This window comes from Mytilus galloprovincialis, chromosome 5 (genome assembly GCF_965363235.1).
Source record: "Mytilus galloprovincialis chromosome 5, xbMytGall1.hap1.1, whole genome shotgun sequence".
NCBI lineage: Eukaryota > Metazoa > Mollusca > Bivalvia > Mytilida > Mytilidae > Mytilus > Mytilus galloprovincialis.
Window position 1 is genome coordinate 83168494 of NC_134842.1, and position 19857 is coordinate 83188350.

At 32.6% G+C, this 19857-nt stretch overlaps 1 protein-coding gene across 1 annotated transcript; it reads right to left on the minus strand.

Annotated features, from left to right (window-relative positions):
* Window positions 1–1862: 1862 nt before the first annotated feature.
* LOC143076542 (calcium release-activated calcium channel protein 1-like) lies at window positions 1863–15129 on the minus strand. The gene is made up of 3 exons (XM_076252368.1): window positions 15008–15129; window positions 12394–12574; window positions 1863–4073 (listed from the first exon to the last, which is right to left on the minus strand). Exons 1-3 carry the CDS (start codon window positions 15022–15024, stop codon window positions 3567–3569), a joined length of 705 nt encoding a protein of 234 aa, XP_076108483.1. The 5' UTR covers window positions 15025–15129; the 3' UTR covers window positions 1863–3566.
* Window positions 15130–19857: the final 4728 nt, after the last annotated feature.

Here is a 19857-nt window from a genome sequence, read left to right on the forward strand (position 1 = left end):
AAGAACTATACAAATCCTTGGTATTTCTATTTTCTTTTCTACATCAGTAAAATGACCCCTTGTCTGAGGGAGGGTTGTTCTCAACCTGATAATAACAAACACAGGTCAAAGTACGGCCTTTTACACAGGGCTTTGATACAGACCAAACAGCAGGCTATAAAGGACCCCAAAATTATTAGCGTACACAATTCGAAGAGGAAAACCAACGATCTAATTTATATATCATAATCATGTATATCCAAAAGGGAAAATACCAATGAACAACATCAACAAACGATAACTGCTGAACGACAGGCCCCTGAATCAATCAGGACAGGTGCATAAACATGCAGCGACTATGGATAGTTTTGTTTCGCCAGCATACAATATAATTGCAGTTGAAGGCAAATCCTTCAGAAGTTCTTTGTACTTTATTCTAAAAACGAACATTTTTTAATAGGGAATATAAGTAAGTGGGAAAGTAACCAACTTTTTGTTCTTTTTATAATATTTACAAAAAAAACGGTGCGGGAAATGGACATGATTACATTTCCGGATGCGGGAAGCGGGAATATAAAAAAAATAAAAAAATTCTGTTTTGAAAAAAATAGGTGCGGGCGGGTCCGTCGAACAAGGAATCAAATTGGTGTGGCCTAAGGCTGTTAGTTTTTTTGTATAAATTGTTTTACATTATCATTTCGGGGCCTTTTATAGCGGACTATGCGGTATGGGCTTTGATCATTGTTGAAGGCAGTACGGTGACCTATAGTTGTTAATTGCTGCATCATTTTGGTCTGTTGTGGATAGTTGTCTCGTTGGCAATCATACCACATCTACTTTCTTTTTTTATAGAGAAGTCAAAGTGTGTAAAATGTAAAATTAGTTTTCCAGTTTATTTTTAGTTGCATTTGTCTTGACAAAGTGACAATCTGTTTTTATTATCTGACATATTTTTAGTAAGATCTAATAAACATTAAGTACTTATAAATCTTAATGAAAATGTCCTCTTATCATGGACATGTACATCAATTGACCACTTGAAATATTAACTTTCCCAAACAAATTCTTGATAGAGATTAACTTCAATGATGTTGTCTATAAATTCTTCATTGGGTAAAACTGTGTTAACCTGATGTTCAGTAGACTTTCTCATTTCTTGTTTTTTTTGTATATAGATTAGATCTACTGTTAGCTCCTTTTTTAATTGTTTTACACTAGTCATTTTGGGCCCTACAAAGCTTGCTGTTTGATGTGCACCAAGGAGGGCCCTCATGGGGTTTTTGATTATGTGATTACTTGGCCGTTTTTTTAATGATTATTTGATTATTAAGCCAAATATTTCATGATTATTTGATTACCTAGGACTGTATTTTTAGTTTATGATTATTTGATTACTAAAGATAAGCAAATATTTAATGATTATGTGATTATATTGGCAAAAAAATGGTGATTATGTGATTACTAGGACCCCCCCATGAGGGGCCTCACCAAGGCACCATGTTGAAGACTGTACTTTGACTTTTGGTTTACATTTACAAATTGTGACATGGATGGAGTGTTTCTCATTTACACTCATACCACATCTTCTTACATCTATTAACATACCAAATAGATACATACTTTACTTTTGAAATAAAAATCATTTTTTTTTATCTGTTTTTATTGTAAAAAGGAGACGTTTTTAAATAAATAGATGTGACATGAGAGCATGATACAACCTTCCCTTTTTCAAAGAATAATATTTTATAACTTCTCAGTCATATCAGAAGTTTATATAAATAAAACTTCTCAAATGAAATTTTTTTTTCCTACATTTTTTTTTATCAATTGGAAAAAAAATCATTGTTCAATTGGAAACATTTTAGACAAAAGTAAGATGAATATGATAAAACGAGAATTTTAATGAAGTAGCTTAAATCACAGATCTGTCAGAGTTTGCCGCGTCCATGACGTCTAATGTTAAATATTAGATAAAAGAAAGAAATATGTGAACAAGAATATGCCACCTAATAGGTACAATCTGTCACAGTCAGGATGCTTGTCTTACAGAAAATGTATTAAGACTTGCAAATAAATAATATTTACAACATTTAATAAAATAAATTACAGTTGATGCTATACATACACAAATAATTGTAGAAAAATATTATTTTAACAGAGAATGACATTGAAAACTAACACCAGTTGTCTCCCATTTGAAGACAGCAAATGATCAATTTCTGGAATGCTTTTTCCTATTAAGGACATTGCACATTGCTATGCTATTTATTTACTGGTGGTAATCCTTCAAAGAGATGCGGATTAAGGCGAGCAGGAGGCACGGGCCGCCTGACCCTTTTGTTGATTATATATGAATCACTGTAGCGTGAGCAATAAAAAGTGTTTCTACTGGTAAAAAGGAATATATTTTACTTTTTACAGATATGAAATTATAAAAAAAGTTTTCTCACTTGTCATAAACATTTTGTAGTCTGAAAAAATCTTAAACTCTTAAAAATCAGTGTAATTTGAGTTAGTGCTTTAAAAATGTTTTGGATGTTATGATCAAAGAAAAACACATATAAAAACTTAGTGGAAAGTTTGGCAAGCAAAAGGCAATGTCATAATGTTTGAATAAAGATATTAACTTGTTTGCTATAGTAAAAAAATATTTAAAAATTAATCTTCATACTTGAACTATATTTTAACAAAAATGTATATGAGAATAAAATATTTAAAAGGTAAAGAAAAATGCCTCAACAGACCCAACATCAAACTCCTTCATATAATTGATTAGTATATCACATTCTACATCGTTGTCTCAAATAATTGAGCAAACAGATCATTATCCTTTTTTTTTAAATATCAATATCTCAATTTGTATTAAATCTCTTTTACAGTTGAATTTTTAAAAGTTCAAAGACATCATAATAAATTACAAAAACATTTATACATTATCAGTAAAAAAATATTAAAAATGTCTTCTATAATAACACATAATATAAAGCAAAATGTGAAGAAATTTGGTGTAGAAAATATAACACATTTTTTTACAGAAACTTGAGAAAATAAAATGCACAAAAGACCTGACATTATAATACATGTTAGTCATTTCATGTTAATTTTTAAAAGACATTTTTTTTATTTGAGCATGCCCAGTATTGAAATACTTGAGGTAAATATAATGCAACACTTTAACAAAAAAGTGCTTTTAAATCTTGTGGGGCAATTAAAAGCAAAAAAAATTACTGGACATGATTAAAAATTATAACAAAAAATTCCCTAAAACTTTGAGAATTCTAATAAAGATTCCATTGGAAAAAAAAACAAACACAAAAACAAATCATTTTTGCACACTGAACTTTTGAAATCTTATTCCTACCAAAAGAACGATTCAGACCTGTTAAAATGGGGAAAAAAGTTATGTAAATGAATAATGCCAAGTACATGTAGTACTATCATACTACACAAATGTAACCATGGCTACAAGGTACCAAACATCTTCAAATAAGGGGAGATAATCATACAATTTTAAACTATGCCTTCTTAAATAAACTTTGCAACAACTAGTAACAAGAACAATATTGATGTTAAATAACAAAATAGATTTAGACAATTTGTATGCCACCACTGTTATGGTTGTTCATATCTATATCATTTGCCAGTCTCGCTAACTCTTCTATGTCTTTAGCTTTCTGTTCAACTTTATGTGAAATTAATTGTCGATAAAAATGGAATGAAAATATTATGAAAATAACTCCCACAGGAATGACCACAGCAGTCGACGCCCATGCTGCTCCTTTATTGTTACCGATTTTCTTCACGTCAAACTTGACCCAGCATATTAGCACTATTTCCGTCAAAAACAATAATATTCCAAGTCCCGTTGAAAATGCCCACGCCATTTGAATTAAAATATTCATTTTTTCATGCGGAGATTCGTTGACAGCATTGACATTATGTACATTGCTGACAGCCTCAATGTTTGGTAAGATACATGTACTAATCATCAAGGCCAGGAGATGTACAGAAACAAGTAACGTGGTACACACACTAAACACTATCAGAAGAGCTGGTGATACATCTTCTTCAATCTGTATTTCTACCAAAGCAACCTGAAAATAGAAAAATGCATTTATAAACAAATTGATAAAACTGTAGTGATGTGATGCTACAATAAATTGTCTGTGAAATAATATGAAATTACTGTGTCTAAAGTAAAAAATGTACTAATATTAAACCTCTTAATTGTGCAGTTTTTTTTTAGCAGGTACATGTTGGTTTGGAGAACAGGGACAGATCCAACTATTTAAAAAAAGGGTCCCAACCCAGGATAAAAGGGGGTGAGGGATGGATGGGGGCAACCATATAATATCCCCATTCAAATGCATTGATCGTCCCAAAAAAGGGGAAGTTCCAATCCCCCTTTTCTGAATCCACCGCTTGGGGATGTGTGATTTCGGAAGGGTTTAAAGGATAAATTGTGAATCATTAAAACAGTCTCAATACTTAGTATATTTATTTCCCATTAGCATTTGATTATATTGATTTGTGTACCAAATAATACATATACTTTTTTGCTTGTCTTGTTTGTTCCCCCCTTCCTTTCCCACCTTTCAAAATCTTGGTACCCTCATTTTCATAATTCCAATGCATGTATTACACTGTTATACCAGTACTCTTTATAAACCCTATTTTAAAAACATACAAAATCTATTTACATACAGTTCATATGATACTAATTTAAACTTGGTATAAACAGTAGACATTTTGTAATACCCACTGCTACAATTAATGCTCAATTGTTAAAATTATTAATCTTTTTTAATCTTTTATGAACTCATAATATACATTTAGAAGGCTTCCTCAAATATTCAAAAGAAAAGGGGAGATAATCATACAGTTATTATATCAAAATTCTCTAAGATAAATTAGATAATTGTAATTGAGCTGTGCATTTACATGAGTTCTCCATGTGCAATTTTTGTGCACCATACAATTTTTCAAACTTTTTTTTCTTCTAATGAATGAACAACTAAAGCATTCATACCAACTACAAATGGATTTAAAAACACCAGGTACTTTTGACAAAACAGTATTATTTTGGGTGACCTATTCTACACAACATTGAGACCTTTTACAAACAAAATTATTCCTAATTCATTATTATGTACATTGTACTATCACCTCTTCACATATACAAAGTAATTAATGAAAAATAATTATTGGCATTAAATTAAAAATCACATACTATTTAAGATCCTGTTAAAATCAAACAAAGAATAAAAGACTACATCAAATCAATGAACAGAATGATGAAATATTGACACAGAGATATGTCTCGCCTGTTAGTAATTCCAATAGTGAAATACAATGCATAAACAACTGGTATGAATGAACTAAGGTGCCATATATATATTCTGGATGGAAATAGAAATGGAAATGTGCCAATACTAATATAGCATGAACTGCATACTAAATATCATTGAAATACTTCAAGCTGTTCCTGCTCAGAGTGAATTAAATGCATGTACAATAGAAATGTTGTCCCGCACAAAATTTTCCTATAGTCATTTCATATAAAATTAAACACTTTTTTCTTCACACAAATATTTTGAAAGCATTTTTTAGAATCTTAAAAACCAGTTAATGAAGGCAGAATTGTCTGTTTTTTCAAAAATAAAATTTATATAAGAAATGATAATCTCTCAAAATAAATTGTTCTTGAAAATTAACTATTTTAACAATAGATCGATATCAAACAAAAATGTTTTATTGTAATCTTTCGGGCGCAATAAGTAAACGAAACATCCAATGTCGAATCATCAACTAACAGTCCTAACAAAAAATGTTACAACCCTGTGGTGAGCGCAATCTCAACAGCGCCGTGGAATTGATCACCCCGGACGTTTAATGTGATCCCAAGGAATGTTATTCCACTTGTCCCGCAAAGCAAACTCAAGCTGACTTTATGATATTGGAGGTGGTTTTCATCGTCTAAAACATGTCAAATCTGATACAAAATTTGGTCGATGCGAAAAGCATGACTTTTAGCCAAGGCGGGTGCCAAATGTCTATGTAACCACCACTGACGTTTTTTGTACATAATGAATGATTTTTGGTCTACAGAATTCGATATTTACGCCAGACGGCTGTTTAAATGTCAATAAGGAAAGACTGTGGTGCTCTTAAACAATTTCTGCGCAAATGAAATTTCAACTGAATTGCTCCAAAGGTTCTACCGTTATCACCATTGAACTCTTTGACATTTGGACAGCCATCATAGTCGATATCGGATATGTGAAAGACCAAATGTATCGGTCTTGCTGAGCGTTTCTTGCTTTTTGTACCCCGGGATGTGGCTTATCATTAAATGATCCATTTTGGTTGAATTTGTGGATGATTTGGGTTATTGTAGAGGCTACAACTTCAGTCTTCTCGTAATTGTATACTGTGAAAGGCTTCATTGGATCATGCCCAAAACTGCATGTCGCTGGTTGTCGGAAAGTCCTGGCATTAACTCAGATGTTTATTGCAGTTTCCTAACAATAAGGGCGGGAAAATTCATGACATTAGCCAAGCTTTAAATGACAAAATCGTGAAAATGGTGCGTATGTTGAATAGCGGTGAACTCGGTTTTTGTTCGTTAAAAATAACCCTTACTTCGCATTTGTTCCAAAAATCACTCAACCTTAAAGTTGTCGAAAATTGTCTTAAAAGTCATTTTCAACCAACTATACTAAGTTCTAATATAAATAAAATAAAAATTATAAGATTTTTTGGAAAAACAAAAGTGTTGCGTTTTCATCGGCACTCAGTATAGCTTAAAACAAATAGTTAATGCTTTCAGTGTTATAAGCATCACTATGTCTCCCATTTTGAGTCAAAAAGACAAAATTGAGATGTTGAGAAAATGTCAATCCAAATACAGAATGGAAAAAAAACCATCTATAAGACAAATCTTCATGTTAGCTTACAGTCTTAACTCTAAGCCACAGGTCTAGCAGCCTGTGGTTGTAAAATTGCTTTAGGGCCTTTCAAATGTCAGCTCTACAGCCAGTACAGGCCAACAGAATCTTTCTAAATATTTTAACAAATTGTAAAACTGGTATATTTTAGGGCCAAAAAGGGGTCTCACTGGACCTACTCCTTTGAACGATATTACAGAGTTACCAAATGATCTTGACAGTTATTTAGCAATTATTCCCGATTTGTATCTGATCATAAAGACTGAGATAACTTTGGAAGGAAAACACAAATTTGTATGCTAGGCAGTGCAAGTTAAATTTGAATAAGCAGTGGGACTGTATTTCTCACAAATTAAGTGTAAGATCCCTTCTGAAAAAACAGTAGAAAACTCCCCACAACTATTTCAAATTAACTTACCAAAGCAAATCCTGCCAAGAGTGAGGATGTATGACTAGAAGCTTTCAATCTAGCTTTACTATGATGTAAATATAACCAATTTCTTCCTTCTTTAGTTATTCCCATTTTGGCCATTTTATAAAAATCAATTCACAGTTTAAACATTTAATTAAATGTTTTCAATCACAAGACATGAATGAATCCAATCAAAGAGGGTTGTATGACCTCTTTAGTCCAATCAAGTCAAAGTTCAATCTCCTGAGAAATGATTCTTCATTATAATTCCTATTCAAAGTTATAAATGGTAAATTCTAAACCATCTGTCTCGGAATCAATAAGATAAGTTTTTCTTTTGCATGTATTTATCTATTGATATTAGTACATGTACTATGTATGCAAATACACGCTCCAGTAATATTTTATCTACATGACATACATACATATATTTCAACCACTTTCAATATCCGTTTACACTACCAAAACTGTGAATGTTCCATTTATCATGTAGATCTATTAAGTAGTTCCTTCCCAAAAAACTGTACAATATTTTTCTGACCAGAGTTTAATTTCCTCAACCAGTTTTTGAGGTACATGTACTGTATTATGCCTTTTAATACAGATGATATGAAATTGGTGCACTGCATATGCATAAAGTTATATTATTAAATATATATTCGTTATAATATTTGATTTTGATGAATAACCTTGTCATTTGTATACAAAATATCCTAATATTTATGATGCACTGTATGCTTTAATTTATTATGTCCGTTTAATATTTGATATTGTTAAATAAACTTCTGATTTGCATAAAAAAAATCCTTCTATTTATCAAGTTTACGGCATACAGGTATCATATTTACATATGAATAATTCTCCATCGAGAACCTAGTACACGTACAAGTTCAACAAAGAATACTCCAACATTTTTCTTCCATTTAGTACTTGTCAATTTTAGATAAATTGAGGAGACATATATTTAATCATTTCTTGTAGACATTATATTTGAATTTCCACAAGGCTCTCACAAATTGTTTATAATTTGCACTTGTCAATTAACAGTTAATTAATCACTATACAAAATGACAAATTCACTAATTAGAGGTAAGAATAACAGAACCTCGGACAGGTAAATCACACACCTGCAAACACCTGTTCAATGGTCACTTATAACATCAATCCATTCTGTCCTATGTCAATGGTCACTTATAACATCAATCTACTTTGTCCCCATGCCCTCTGGACATTATGCACAAATCTTTACTTTTATTATAAACATTTTATCTATGACAATATCACTGTCTATAGATGTAGGACAGATTTATTTATCTTTCTGCATATAAATTACCTTTATTATTACCCTACTTTATAATATCAAGTGAATACATTTAAATTTAGAGATTAAGACCTGTGACTCTAGGAATGGTCAAAATTGTATCCCAAACTTAAGTTTATTGTTACGAGATTAGCCGAATTCAATAAAAAATCTATATTTTTTGTACAAGTTGAATATCTTCAGGTTTAAAGATCTGACATTCCCAAAGTAAATATGTTTCCTAGTTTACGATGTAACATGAGTTGTAACATAATATACATGTATATATCAGTTAATTTGGATAAATAAATTAAAAGTTTCTGTCTGTAAAGACATGCTTTTATGAAAGTATGAATGTTTACAATAGGCCTACAGCAGCAAATGAAATCTTGTACGGTATCCAAATGTATTGTACGTTCATGTATATATATATGTCATTGAATCTTTTAATCAACAGAAGGACATTAACTTTAAAATACTTTTTTTCTCCCCATGGCAGAAATAATCTTCAAATAAGAAGCATAAGAAGAGAATAATTGATTGGTCTATACCAGAGTTAGTCATGGACTTGAATTATAGTTTCGTGACATAAATGTATGAACTGATGAAGTCAAAAACATCTCAAGGTCTAATGCCAGGGGGAAAAGAATTGAAAGACTTAGTGCCAAGATATTCAAAATCTCTCTAAACTTGAATGAAATATATAGTTAACCATCTGCAAGGTTGGGTGTTTCTCAATAATTAATTTTGAACGGAAGTCTCGGTCCAAAGACTAGTCATTTTTCGCCATAGTGAGTCCATTTCAGTCCCCATGACAAAATGGAACAAGGAAATTACATCAAGTTTGTTTATTTTCATATTTTTTTCATTAAAAATGACAACTTTTGTGCTCACTCAGTTGATATAACATTATACTATCTTTCAAAATGATAGTCTAGGCAAATTTTGAACTTGCCTTAGTGACAACCCTGAAGGTTTCACATATTAACTTCACAATGTGAACGGCTGAAAGCTGGTTTTTTATGGCCTCTAGGAAAATCAGTTGTATAGCTAACCATGTAAGTCTATTTAAATGAAGTATTATCATTCTTATCTTATTATTATTGTTACAACATTGAGGACACATTTCACATTGATTATGTCTGTCCTGACAGCTTTTTCATGAGCTAAGGAAATATAATGATGTCCTCAGTATTGAAACATTCATATTGTCTCTATGGGGCCGCAGTGATATTGTTGGCTTTTTTCAAAACTACCTCTAACATTTTTTATTGGGAAAATATGCGTCATTTTTATCAAATTGGGAAGTTTATAATAAACCATGAATTTGACTGAAACTACAATTTGCAGACCCCCATTCAAGAGTCAAACCCTGCTTTGAAATAAGACCCCTTTTTGTCTCAGTGATGATACATAAATAGACCATCAAATCTGCACATATAGTCATTGTAGGCATCAAAAGTGTATAAATGAGTGTTTTTCAGTTTGTATTCATGCACAATTACTACTGAGATTGCACTGTTTGCGAAAAAAGTTGTCTTTTGGGACAAATTTAAAGCCATTTTTTTTCAAATTGGGATTTTTCTCCAGGGGAAAAAGCCTTTACTATTCTCTTTTAATTTAAGGCAAACAAACTGGGGGGAAATACAGATATAGTCTGTTAAAAGAGTTCCAACGACAATAGACAATGGCTGATGACCAAGGGATCTGGGCCAATTAATTTCCATGACATTGAGATGGAACAATGCTTATCAATAATCATTGACTTACCCTATTATTCCCACTTTAATTGAAAAATAAAAATAACCAGATTTCCATATGACACTCATCCTTTGATCAGAGCAATAAAAGAAAACTCTCAAAATGTACATCAAACAAGTACACATTGGGAACAAGAGATCAGTTTAAAAATTAACAAATCTTAAAGTCGTTTACTTGCTCAATTTTGTCATTTTAAAGGACTAAAATATAAATGATATAGAAACATAATTTCCTCATCTGACTGTTTGGACTCTGCATCAGACATGGTCAAAAATAAGAAAACTCTCTAAAAAACATCTAAAAAAACATGACAAAGACACATTGTTATAAAAAAATTCATGGGGATACCAGTTTCTTTCATCCAATAAAACATGTGTCACTAAACTTGCAAATTTCTTGAGTTCTGATTTTTCCTCTCACAAATTTTAAATTTCTAACATTATGAGACTGCCAGACTGACACTCTGTCATCAAGGTCATTAAATTAGTTACATGTTTGCACTAACTTCAACAGAAACTAAATATTCTAATTTTTAGACTGTTGGAAGACATTAAGTCTCTCAAAGATTTGGACAAAGGTGAAACTACCAAACGTGGTGCACCTGTTTAATTATGTCAAGAACAGTAACTCAGTACCAGCATTTATGTATTTAAATAAGGCTTGCATTGATGTTTACCGTTTTGTGATAGAATTCACATTTTCCATGTTTTTTTAATATATATTATTATATACAAGTATCCTGTGGTCTAGCGGGATGGCTACAGTGCAGGCGATTTGGTGTCACGATATCTCAGTAGCATGGGTTCGATTCCCGGTGAGGGAAGAACAAAATATTTGCGAAAGCAAATTTACAGATCTAACATTGTTGGGTTGATGTTTAGACGAGTTGTACATACATAATAAATATATATATATAATATATTTCAACATCTCTAATAAACAATTGATAGAAATGTAATCAACTCTATTGAATTAAAATAATAAAGTTAAAACTCAAAGAGACAACAACCCGACCATAGAGAAGACAACAACAGAAGGTCACCAACAGGTCTTCAATGCAGCCAGAAATTCCAGCACCCGGAGGCATTCTTCAGTTGGCCCCTAAACAAATATATATGTATGCACCGGTAAATTCCTTTGTTATCAGAAGAAACCACCATTTAACCCTCTACATGTACATGTAGATCTGTGAGGGTACAGTGGAATCTGTGTACACTCCCTTTTGAGTTGATGGAGATGTGTCACTAACATATATATACAACATTTTTTTACTAGGACAATCCCCACCCAAACACAAAGGGAGTGCTAGGACACCAGGTGTTCTGTTATTTAGGTGGAGGAAGCCGATATACTCGGAGAGAACCACAGGGACAATTGGTGGAACCAGACAAACCGAAGAAATTTCAGAAGATTGATCTATATGTCAAAGGAGGGAACAACTTTGACCAACTGAGGCTCAAATTACCCAGGTCCCTAGTCCAAATAATTATGACGTCTGGCAAGGCTATTTTATTGTTTTTTTGGGACGCCTTCGTAGAGGCTATTTTTTTCTGGGACGCCTTCGTAGCCTTGCCAGACTTCATAATTAATGGACTAAAAGTACCCATACAAGTTTAAACTCGGGTTTGGGAAGCAGTGAAGTGTATAGGAGGGTAAAAATCAGCCCTGTGTCTGATGTACTGAGATTTCGAGCACCCAACTTCGGGCCAAGGCAGAAACGACACCCTGGGCCTTCAGCTCTGTAGCCATCAGTATTAACCACTACATCAGGAACCCACACTAACTGTACTATAATAGATTATCTCTGTACAAGTGCAAGCTTATTCACATAACAGATCATAACACATATTATCTTTGATAAATATTTTTTTAAGTCACATCAGTACAAAATGCAGTTGTAACATGTGCCATACGGTAAAGAATCGATTTTCTCATTGAGGTAAAAAAAAAAAATCCGTAAAAGCTACAAACATATATTTTAGTTTCATTCTTACCATTGCGAATCCTGACAGTAATGCTGACGTAGAACTTGATGCTTTGAGCTTGGCCCTGCTGAGGTAGAGTTTCCTCCACGTCGCGGCCTGTCTATTGTGCTGATTTCCACTCATTTGTTTCACATAACTTTTGGCCAACCAGTCTTCATACGATGTCTTGTTGTAATTAACTTGCATATGGCTGGAGATTTAAATGACATTAGATTTTAATCAGCAATCAAAAATATCGAGTGACAGATCAGAAACAACGGGAAACAGTTTATTTGGTGCGGTCAATATAAATTACGGATTTTCATAATTTAGTGACGATTTCGAATTCAGTAAAGATTATTATGTCTTAATCATAAATTTCAATATACTATATCAAGAATATAACTTTATATAAATGAATCCAGTGTGACTTGATCTAGGAAATATTTTAGACATATCTGATATTGACAAGCTTTTCTTTAGTTTCGTTTTGACATAAATATTTGGTAATTTCGAATATCGAACTTGCTAAAAATACATCATCCCAAACAGCTCCGTGCGCGATAAATTAAAATTTCTGTTATATGAAAAACCCTTAATGACTTGGATTGTAACTTTCTTTCTTTTCTTTTTGATGGCAAAGGATTAAGTTCACAATGGTTTAAATTTGGCCCTTAGAGTTTGATAGGTTTTTTTGTAATCAGGACAACTTGCAACATAATGACCACATTGAAAAAGTTCAAGTGGAATATTAAACTATTATTACAAAATATCTTCCTTTTCGCACATCACATAAAAAATAACGACGAAATTACCTCTCAAGTATGCAATATTTGTGTTCAGTGGTTTTGGACATATTTCAGGCCGGGATAATTTTTTACCGTTTTTTACACAATTTACTTTGGCCGCCTAGATGACCCAAAAGGTGTTTGTGGTTAGGGATTCGATATCATCATTGGAAACATTTGGCTACAGAACATTTTGGATCCTAGGTTGCGGCCAAGGATTTCCTCAGATTGTTGGTTAGAAAAATGTGCGAAATCCTTTTTTTTTTTTTTTTTTTTTACAATATATCCAAAATTTACTACTTTGAACATTAAATGAACATGTTGGAATCTAAGGAAAAAAGTAAAATCACAAAAATACTGAACTCCGAGGTGAATTAAAATTAAAAAAGGAAAGTCCCAATGGCAAAATCAAAAGCTCAAACACATCAAACGAATGGATAACAAGAACAACGGGAACTGTCATATTCCTGACTTGGTACAGTATTTTCTTATGTAGAAACTCGACCGAGGATGGTGGATTAAACCCAAAAATGTGCTTTAATTAATGAAAAAAAAAATGTTAAAACTATTTGTCACAAGGCTTTTGAAATACTAGCAGATCCATTACGAATAAAATTATGTTCATTTTGAAGTTTTCTGATGTAGTTGGAATTCATGGCCATGTTTGGCCTAAAGGGAATTTTAACCTTGTCCTTTCTATCAAATAACACTATTTTTTGTAGAGACGCACACATCGTATATAGCCAAGAAAAGTTGTGAACATGTACAGCCTTAGATTCTTCAAAAGAGTTGTGGCACCCGATTTATACCGCAGAAATAAACCATCAGATATATGCATGACTTCTTGCAACCAATTAAACTATTCAAAGATAAAACATTGGACTTACGGAGCAAACCTTTTTTTCAGTTATTTCTGCTTTCAATTCGATCTTGCACTTTTAAAATATTTCTAAAAGTATTACTAAATTTGCCTCAATGGACTTGAGAAATCAGAGTCATTTGTGTTGCCCTTCATGGGGTGTCAAAGTAATCACACAATCACAAATGTTTGCCAATCTAATCACATAATCAATAATTTTTTCAAACAAAATAATCAGATAATCACAAAACACAGTTCTTGATTATCAAATAATCATGAAATATTTCGTCTGGTAATCAAATAATCACTATATATAAAAACGGTCAAGTAATCAAATAATCAAAAATCCCATGAGGAGACCTCATATGTTTCCGGAGAAATAGAGTAACGAAAAACTTATTTTACTCTGCCACGGTTCGATGATGTGATTGTATAACTGGGGAGTGGTTGTCTGTAGTTCTATCTTGACACTGTCGTCAAGTTTGTTAAATCAGGAAATTTGGTATCAGCTGGGATATAATATAGTTCATATTGTGGAACAGATTTTTGGTTGTAGTTACCAACTCACAACGTCCGTATGTTGACGTTTTCCTATAAAAAAAAAAATTCAAGAAAACAAAAATAGTCCCATTTTTTATGACATATTCCGATGTAACTCGATTAAAAGTACAAGTGTGCAATCGGAAGATATGCCATTCGATATCGTGTAACCTAACTGACAACGAATTAAGCCCTGTGTTTTACTGAATCATAAGTGGAAAACACAGGATTCCGTCTGCGAATTTCATTATTGATAAGATATCAATTAAGTTCTATTTCAAAAGACAATATCTAGCCACGTCGTCAGTGAATTGACAAGTCTAAAAAGCAAATTAAATGAATTTATACTTTAAAATCACATTGTTGTAATTAGTTTGGGCCATAGTCTTAATTAGTATTCAGTTACAAACAATGTATAGTTTTAACACTAATTAAATGTACAATATATTGTAATTACCCGTAAAAATAGTGCATTTCTGTATAGTATTCCTGTCCAGTTATTGAGACAATGAGTGGATAAACTTTCGGCCAGTAATTGCAAACATGTGGTTATAATCCTGTTACAGCTATAGGTCACTGGAATAGGTCATACAGCACATAACATGTACGTAATCCTCTTATAATTAACCAACCTGCTCCTGCTGCTACGATGTACGTGCTTTGATATTTTATTAATTCGATATGATCAGGATAATGATAATCATGTTTTAGGGTCTGGGAGTTTATAGGAGGGGGTCCTCCTTAAAAAAATCGATTATTTATAGTTTTTGCTCATTATTAACTTTTTTAATACTTTTAGCACTCAATTACTCTCTATTTTTTTTTTTTTAACCTAGTTTGTCTTTTTTTTATTTTTTTTTCTTTATTTTTTTTATAGTACTAGTATAACCCCATTAATTATTCTCTATTAAGACCCTCGTGTGCCTTTTCCACAATTTTAAGATTGGATTATGAGGATGACGAGCAAGAGTCACTTTCTTTTTGTACGAATGTTTGCTATCTACAATGTATTTATATCTACTAATTCATGTTTGTATCGCTTATATAATCATCTGCAGTCTTCGGAGGTTACCTCGATAGTTAATTAGATGAGGTCTAGACTAAAATACACACGAAATCATGATACATATCAATCCTATGCCATTTATATTGCTTATTTTAGACTTTTCAATATTTGGATATACGTTTTAGCATGTTATAAATCAAATATAAGAATTAGAACCATATCGGTGACCATGCATCCGACAGCCAATGCCCTTTAAACATAACCAAATGACTGCCGTATTAAGAAAAAAAGTTAGAAAAAAGATTGGAAACACAACTGTAAAGTGGGGGCTTTTGAATCAGACTGGTTTTTGTTTATATTTGCTTCCATTTATACACGAGGAGAAGGCATATAACAGACATATCAACTTGGCGGACATTTTTCTTTTGATAGATCCCTTTATGCCATGAAGATCTAAACGAGTCGACCATCGGTTGTGTATACATCCCTACCTTTACAAATATAAAACGTTCCTGATGAAAACAAAACAAGAAAAGCGCTTTGGAGTGTTATAACTTCAAATATAAGATAAGATATTTTATTTCCAATTATGGGCCCCAAAGGGCATAAACATTACAACATCAATAATTTTTTTTTTTCATAATACAATACAAACAAATATATTATTTTCCATATTCTTTATTTACTATATTCTCAATTCTTCCTATCTAAGCCCCTCCTTATTCTCGATTCTTTCTATTTCATCACCTCGTTATTCTCAATTCTTTCTATTTTATCACCTTGTTATTTTCAAATCTTTCTATTTCAGCACCTCGTTATTCTCAATTTTTCTTATCTAATATAAGCACATCGTTATTCTCTATTCTTCCTATTTAAGCACCTTGTTATTCTCATTTCTTTCTATTTAAGCCTCTCTGTTTATTTTCTTTGGTTACATCTTCTGACATCAGACTCGGACTTCTCTTGAACTGAATTTTAATGTGCGTATTGTTATGCGTTTACTTTTCTACATTGGCTAGAGGTATAGGGGGAGGGTTGAGATCTCACAAACATGTTTAACCCCGCCGCATTTTTGCGCCTGTCCCAAGTCAGGAGCCTCTGGCCTTTGTTAGTCTTGTATTATTTTAATTTTAGTTTCTTCAACTTGTGTACAATTTGGAAATTAGTATGGCGTTCATTATCACTGAACTAGTATATATTTGTTTAGGGGCCAGTTGAAGGACGCCTCCGGGTGCGGGAATTTCTCGCTACATTGAAGACCTGTTGGTGACCTTCTGTTGTTGTTTTTTTCTATGGTCGGGTTGTTATCTCTTTGGCACATTCCCCATTTCCATTCTCAATTTTATCTCGTTATTCTCAATTCTTTCTATCTAAGCACATCGTTATTCTCAATTCTGTCTATTTGAGCCCCTCGTTTTTCTCAATTCTTCCTAACTAAGCACCTCGTTATTTCCATTTCTTTCTATTTAAGCCCCTCGTTATTCTCAATTCTTTCTATCTAAGTACCTCGTTATTCATAGTTCTTTTTATCTAAGCACCTCGTCATTCTCAATTCTTTCTATCTAAGCACCTCGTTATTCTCATTTCGTTCTATTTAAGCCTCTCGATATTCTCAATTCTTTCTATCTAAGCACCTCCTTATTCTCAATTTTTCTATTTGAGCACCTCGTTATTCTCAATTCTTTCAAACTAAGCACCTCGTATTCTCAGTTCTTCCAAACTGAGCACCTCGTGTTCTTAATTCTTGTTATACATCTAAGCACATCATTATTCTCATTTCTTTCTATCTAAGCCTCTCGTTATTCTCAATTCTTTCTATCTAAGTACCTCGTTATTCTTAGTTCTTTCTATCTAAGCACCTCGTTATTCTCATTTCGTTTTATTTAAGCCTCTTGTTATTCTCAATTCTTCCTATCTAAGCACCTCCTTATTCTCAATTCTTTCTATTTAAGCACCTCGTTATTCTCAATTTTTCCTATCTAATATAAGCACATCGTTATTCTTAATTCTTCCTATCTAAGCACCTCGTTGTTCTCATTTCTTTCTATTTCAGAACCTCGTTATTCCCAATTTTCCTATCTAATATAAGCACATCGTTATTCTCAATTCTTCCAATTTAAGCACCTTGTTATTCTCATTTCTTTCTATTTAAGCCTCTCGTTATTCTCAATTCTTTCTATCTAAGCACCTCGTTATTCTCAATTCTGTCTATTTAAGCCCCTCGGTTTTCTCAATTCTTCCTACCTAAGCACCTCGTTATTTCCATTTCTTTCTATTTAAGCCCCTCGTTATTCTCAATTCTTTCTATCTAAGTACCTCGTTATTCATAGTTCTTTCTACCTAAGCACCTCGTTATTCTCATTTCGTTCTATTTAAGCCTCTCGTTATTCTCAATTCTTTCTATCTAAGCACCTCCTTATTCTCATTTTTTTTCTATTTAAGCACCTCGTTATTCTCAATTTTTCCAAACTAAGCACCTCGTATTCTCAGTTATTCCAAACTGAGCACCTCGTGTTCTTAATTCTTGTAATACATCTAAGCACATCATTATTCTCATTTCTTTCTATCTAAGTACCTCGTTATTCTTAGTTTTTTCTATCTAAGCACCTCGTTATTCTCAATTCTTTCTATCTAAGCACCTCGTTATTCTCATTTCGTTTTATTTAAGCCTCTCGTTATTCTCAATTCTTCCTATCTAAGCACCTCCTTATTCTCAATTCTTTCTATTTAAGCACCTCGTTATTCTCAATTCTTCCAAACTAAGTACCTCGTATTCTCAATTCTTCCAAACTAAGCACCTCGTATTTTCAATTCTTGTTATACATCTCAGCTACAATAACACATGGTACGTAATGCTCAAGTTTTCTGTATTTTTTCTCCATCACTATGATACACCTTTATTATTTTATATATATAAATTCATTATATTAAAAAAAAATAGATCTTTTTTTTAATAATTAAGCAACGTAGATTCAAATATTTTGGTATGCAAATAAACTCATCATCAAAGCATTCTGGTTTTCAACGAGACTCAATCTAAAAAATTTCTGCTCTAAAAATATTTTTAAAAATCCACACAAGTATTGCTCCTATGTTTTATGCCTCAGTGTTTACATCGTTCATCTCATACAACAGAATTTTGGACAATCCCGAAATAATCGCCGTTGCAGATGCTGCATGCTAAAAGAGTCAGACCGTAGCGTTTGGACATAATAGGGAACACAAACTTGCTATGGCTTATTCATTTGATATATCTTAATTCCCCTTTTAATTGAAGGGCGCCTGCTCAATCATTTAATTTCAATCTAAATTGTTGTTTTGTAGTATTTTGTTAATCACAGAATCTTTCATCGTTTCCCGTCAATCGTCGGCCGTCCAGTCTTCAACAAGCATGCGCATCCTCTATATATAGTCATGCACGCAACAATGCAGTCGACGTCAGCGTGCAGCAACAGCGAGCATTTCGGGATCGCGCAAAGCTTCATTACACTGAGATTAACGACGAACATACTGAAGAATAAAAAATGGGAGCTACTTGCGGAAAAAAAAGAAATTCAGACAGAAACCAACAAGGAAAAGAGTTTGCTTTGGCAAGGTTTGTTCTGAGACTGAGATATATATTTAATAAGAACAGAGTTGTACCCTTTAATCAACCAGGATCACTTTCAGTATCAAGCGTTATAAGTAACACGGCAATTATTCCAAGAAATAATAAGAATAAGAGCAGACATCTCTCCGCGGAAGAAAGAAATTGCCAAACGGAACTTAACACGCTCTGTGTAGATCAAAATTCAACACCACTTCTCGATAATGTTGAGTTCAACAACGAGGACTTACCTTCCGCAAGAGATAAATCGAATCGTAAACACTTCATTCAGAGAACAGGAGAAGAAACAAAAGTCGCCAAAGAAAACCAGCCCATCATAGGCATACAGACATGTGTTGCTAAGTTTGAAAAAGACGCTGATAAAGTTTTATCTGGTAACAGAAAACGGAGACACAACAAAGCATCGAAGGGTGTGAGAACAAATATGTCTATAATGTTTGCAGCCACCTCAAACATGGATGTTAGTTTACCGGGTGAAGTAATCCCATCCGCAGGCGCATCAAATGTTACAAGACCACAGTTGACAGTCCCTGAGATACATACTAAAGAAACAAAATATTTGGACAGTTGGATGGTACGTCAAATCAAGAAAGATAATTTGAAAAAATAAAATGTATGCTCTTTTTCCTTGTTTCAATAAAAAAAAATGAAATAACAAAATATATTATTCTGCCATATTTGACATTAAATTAGA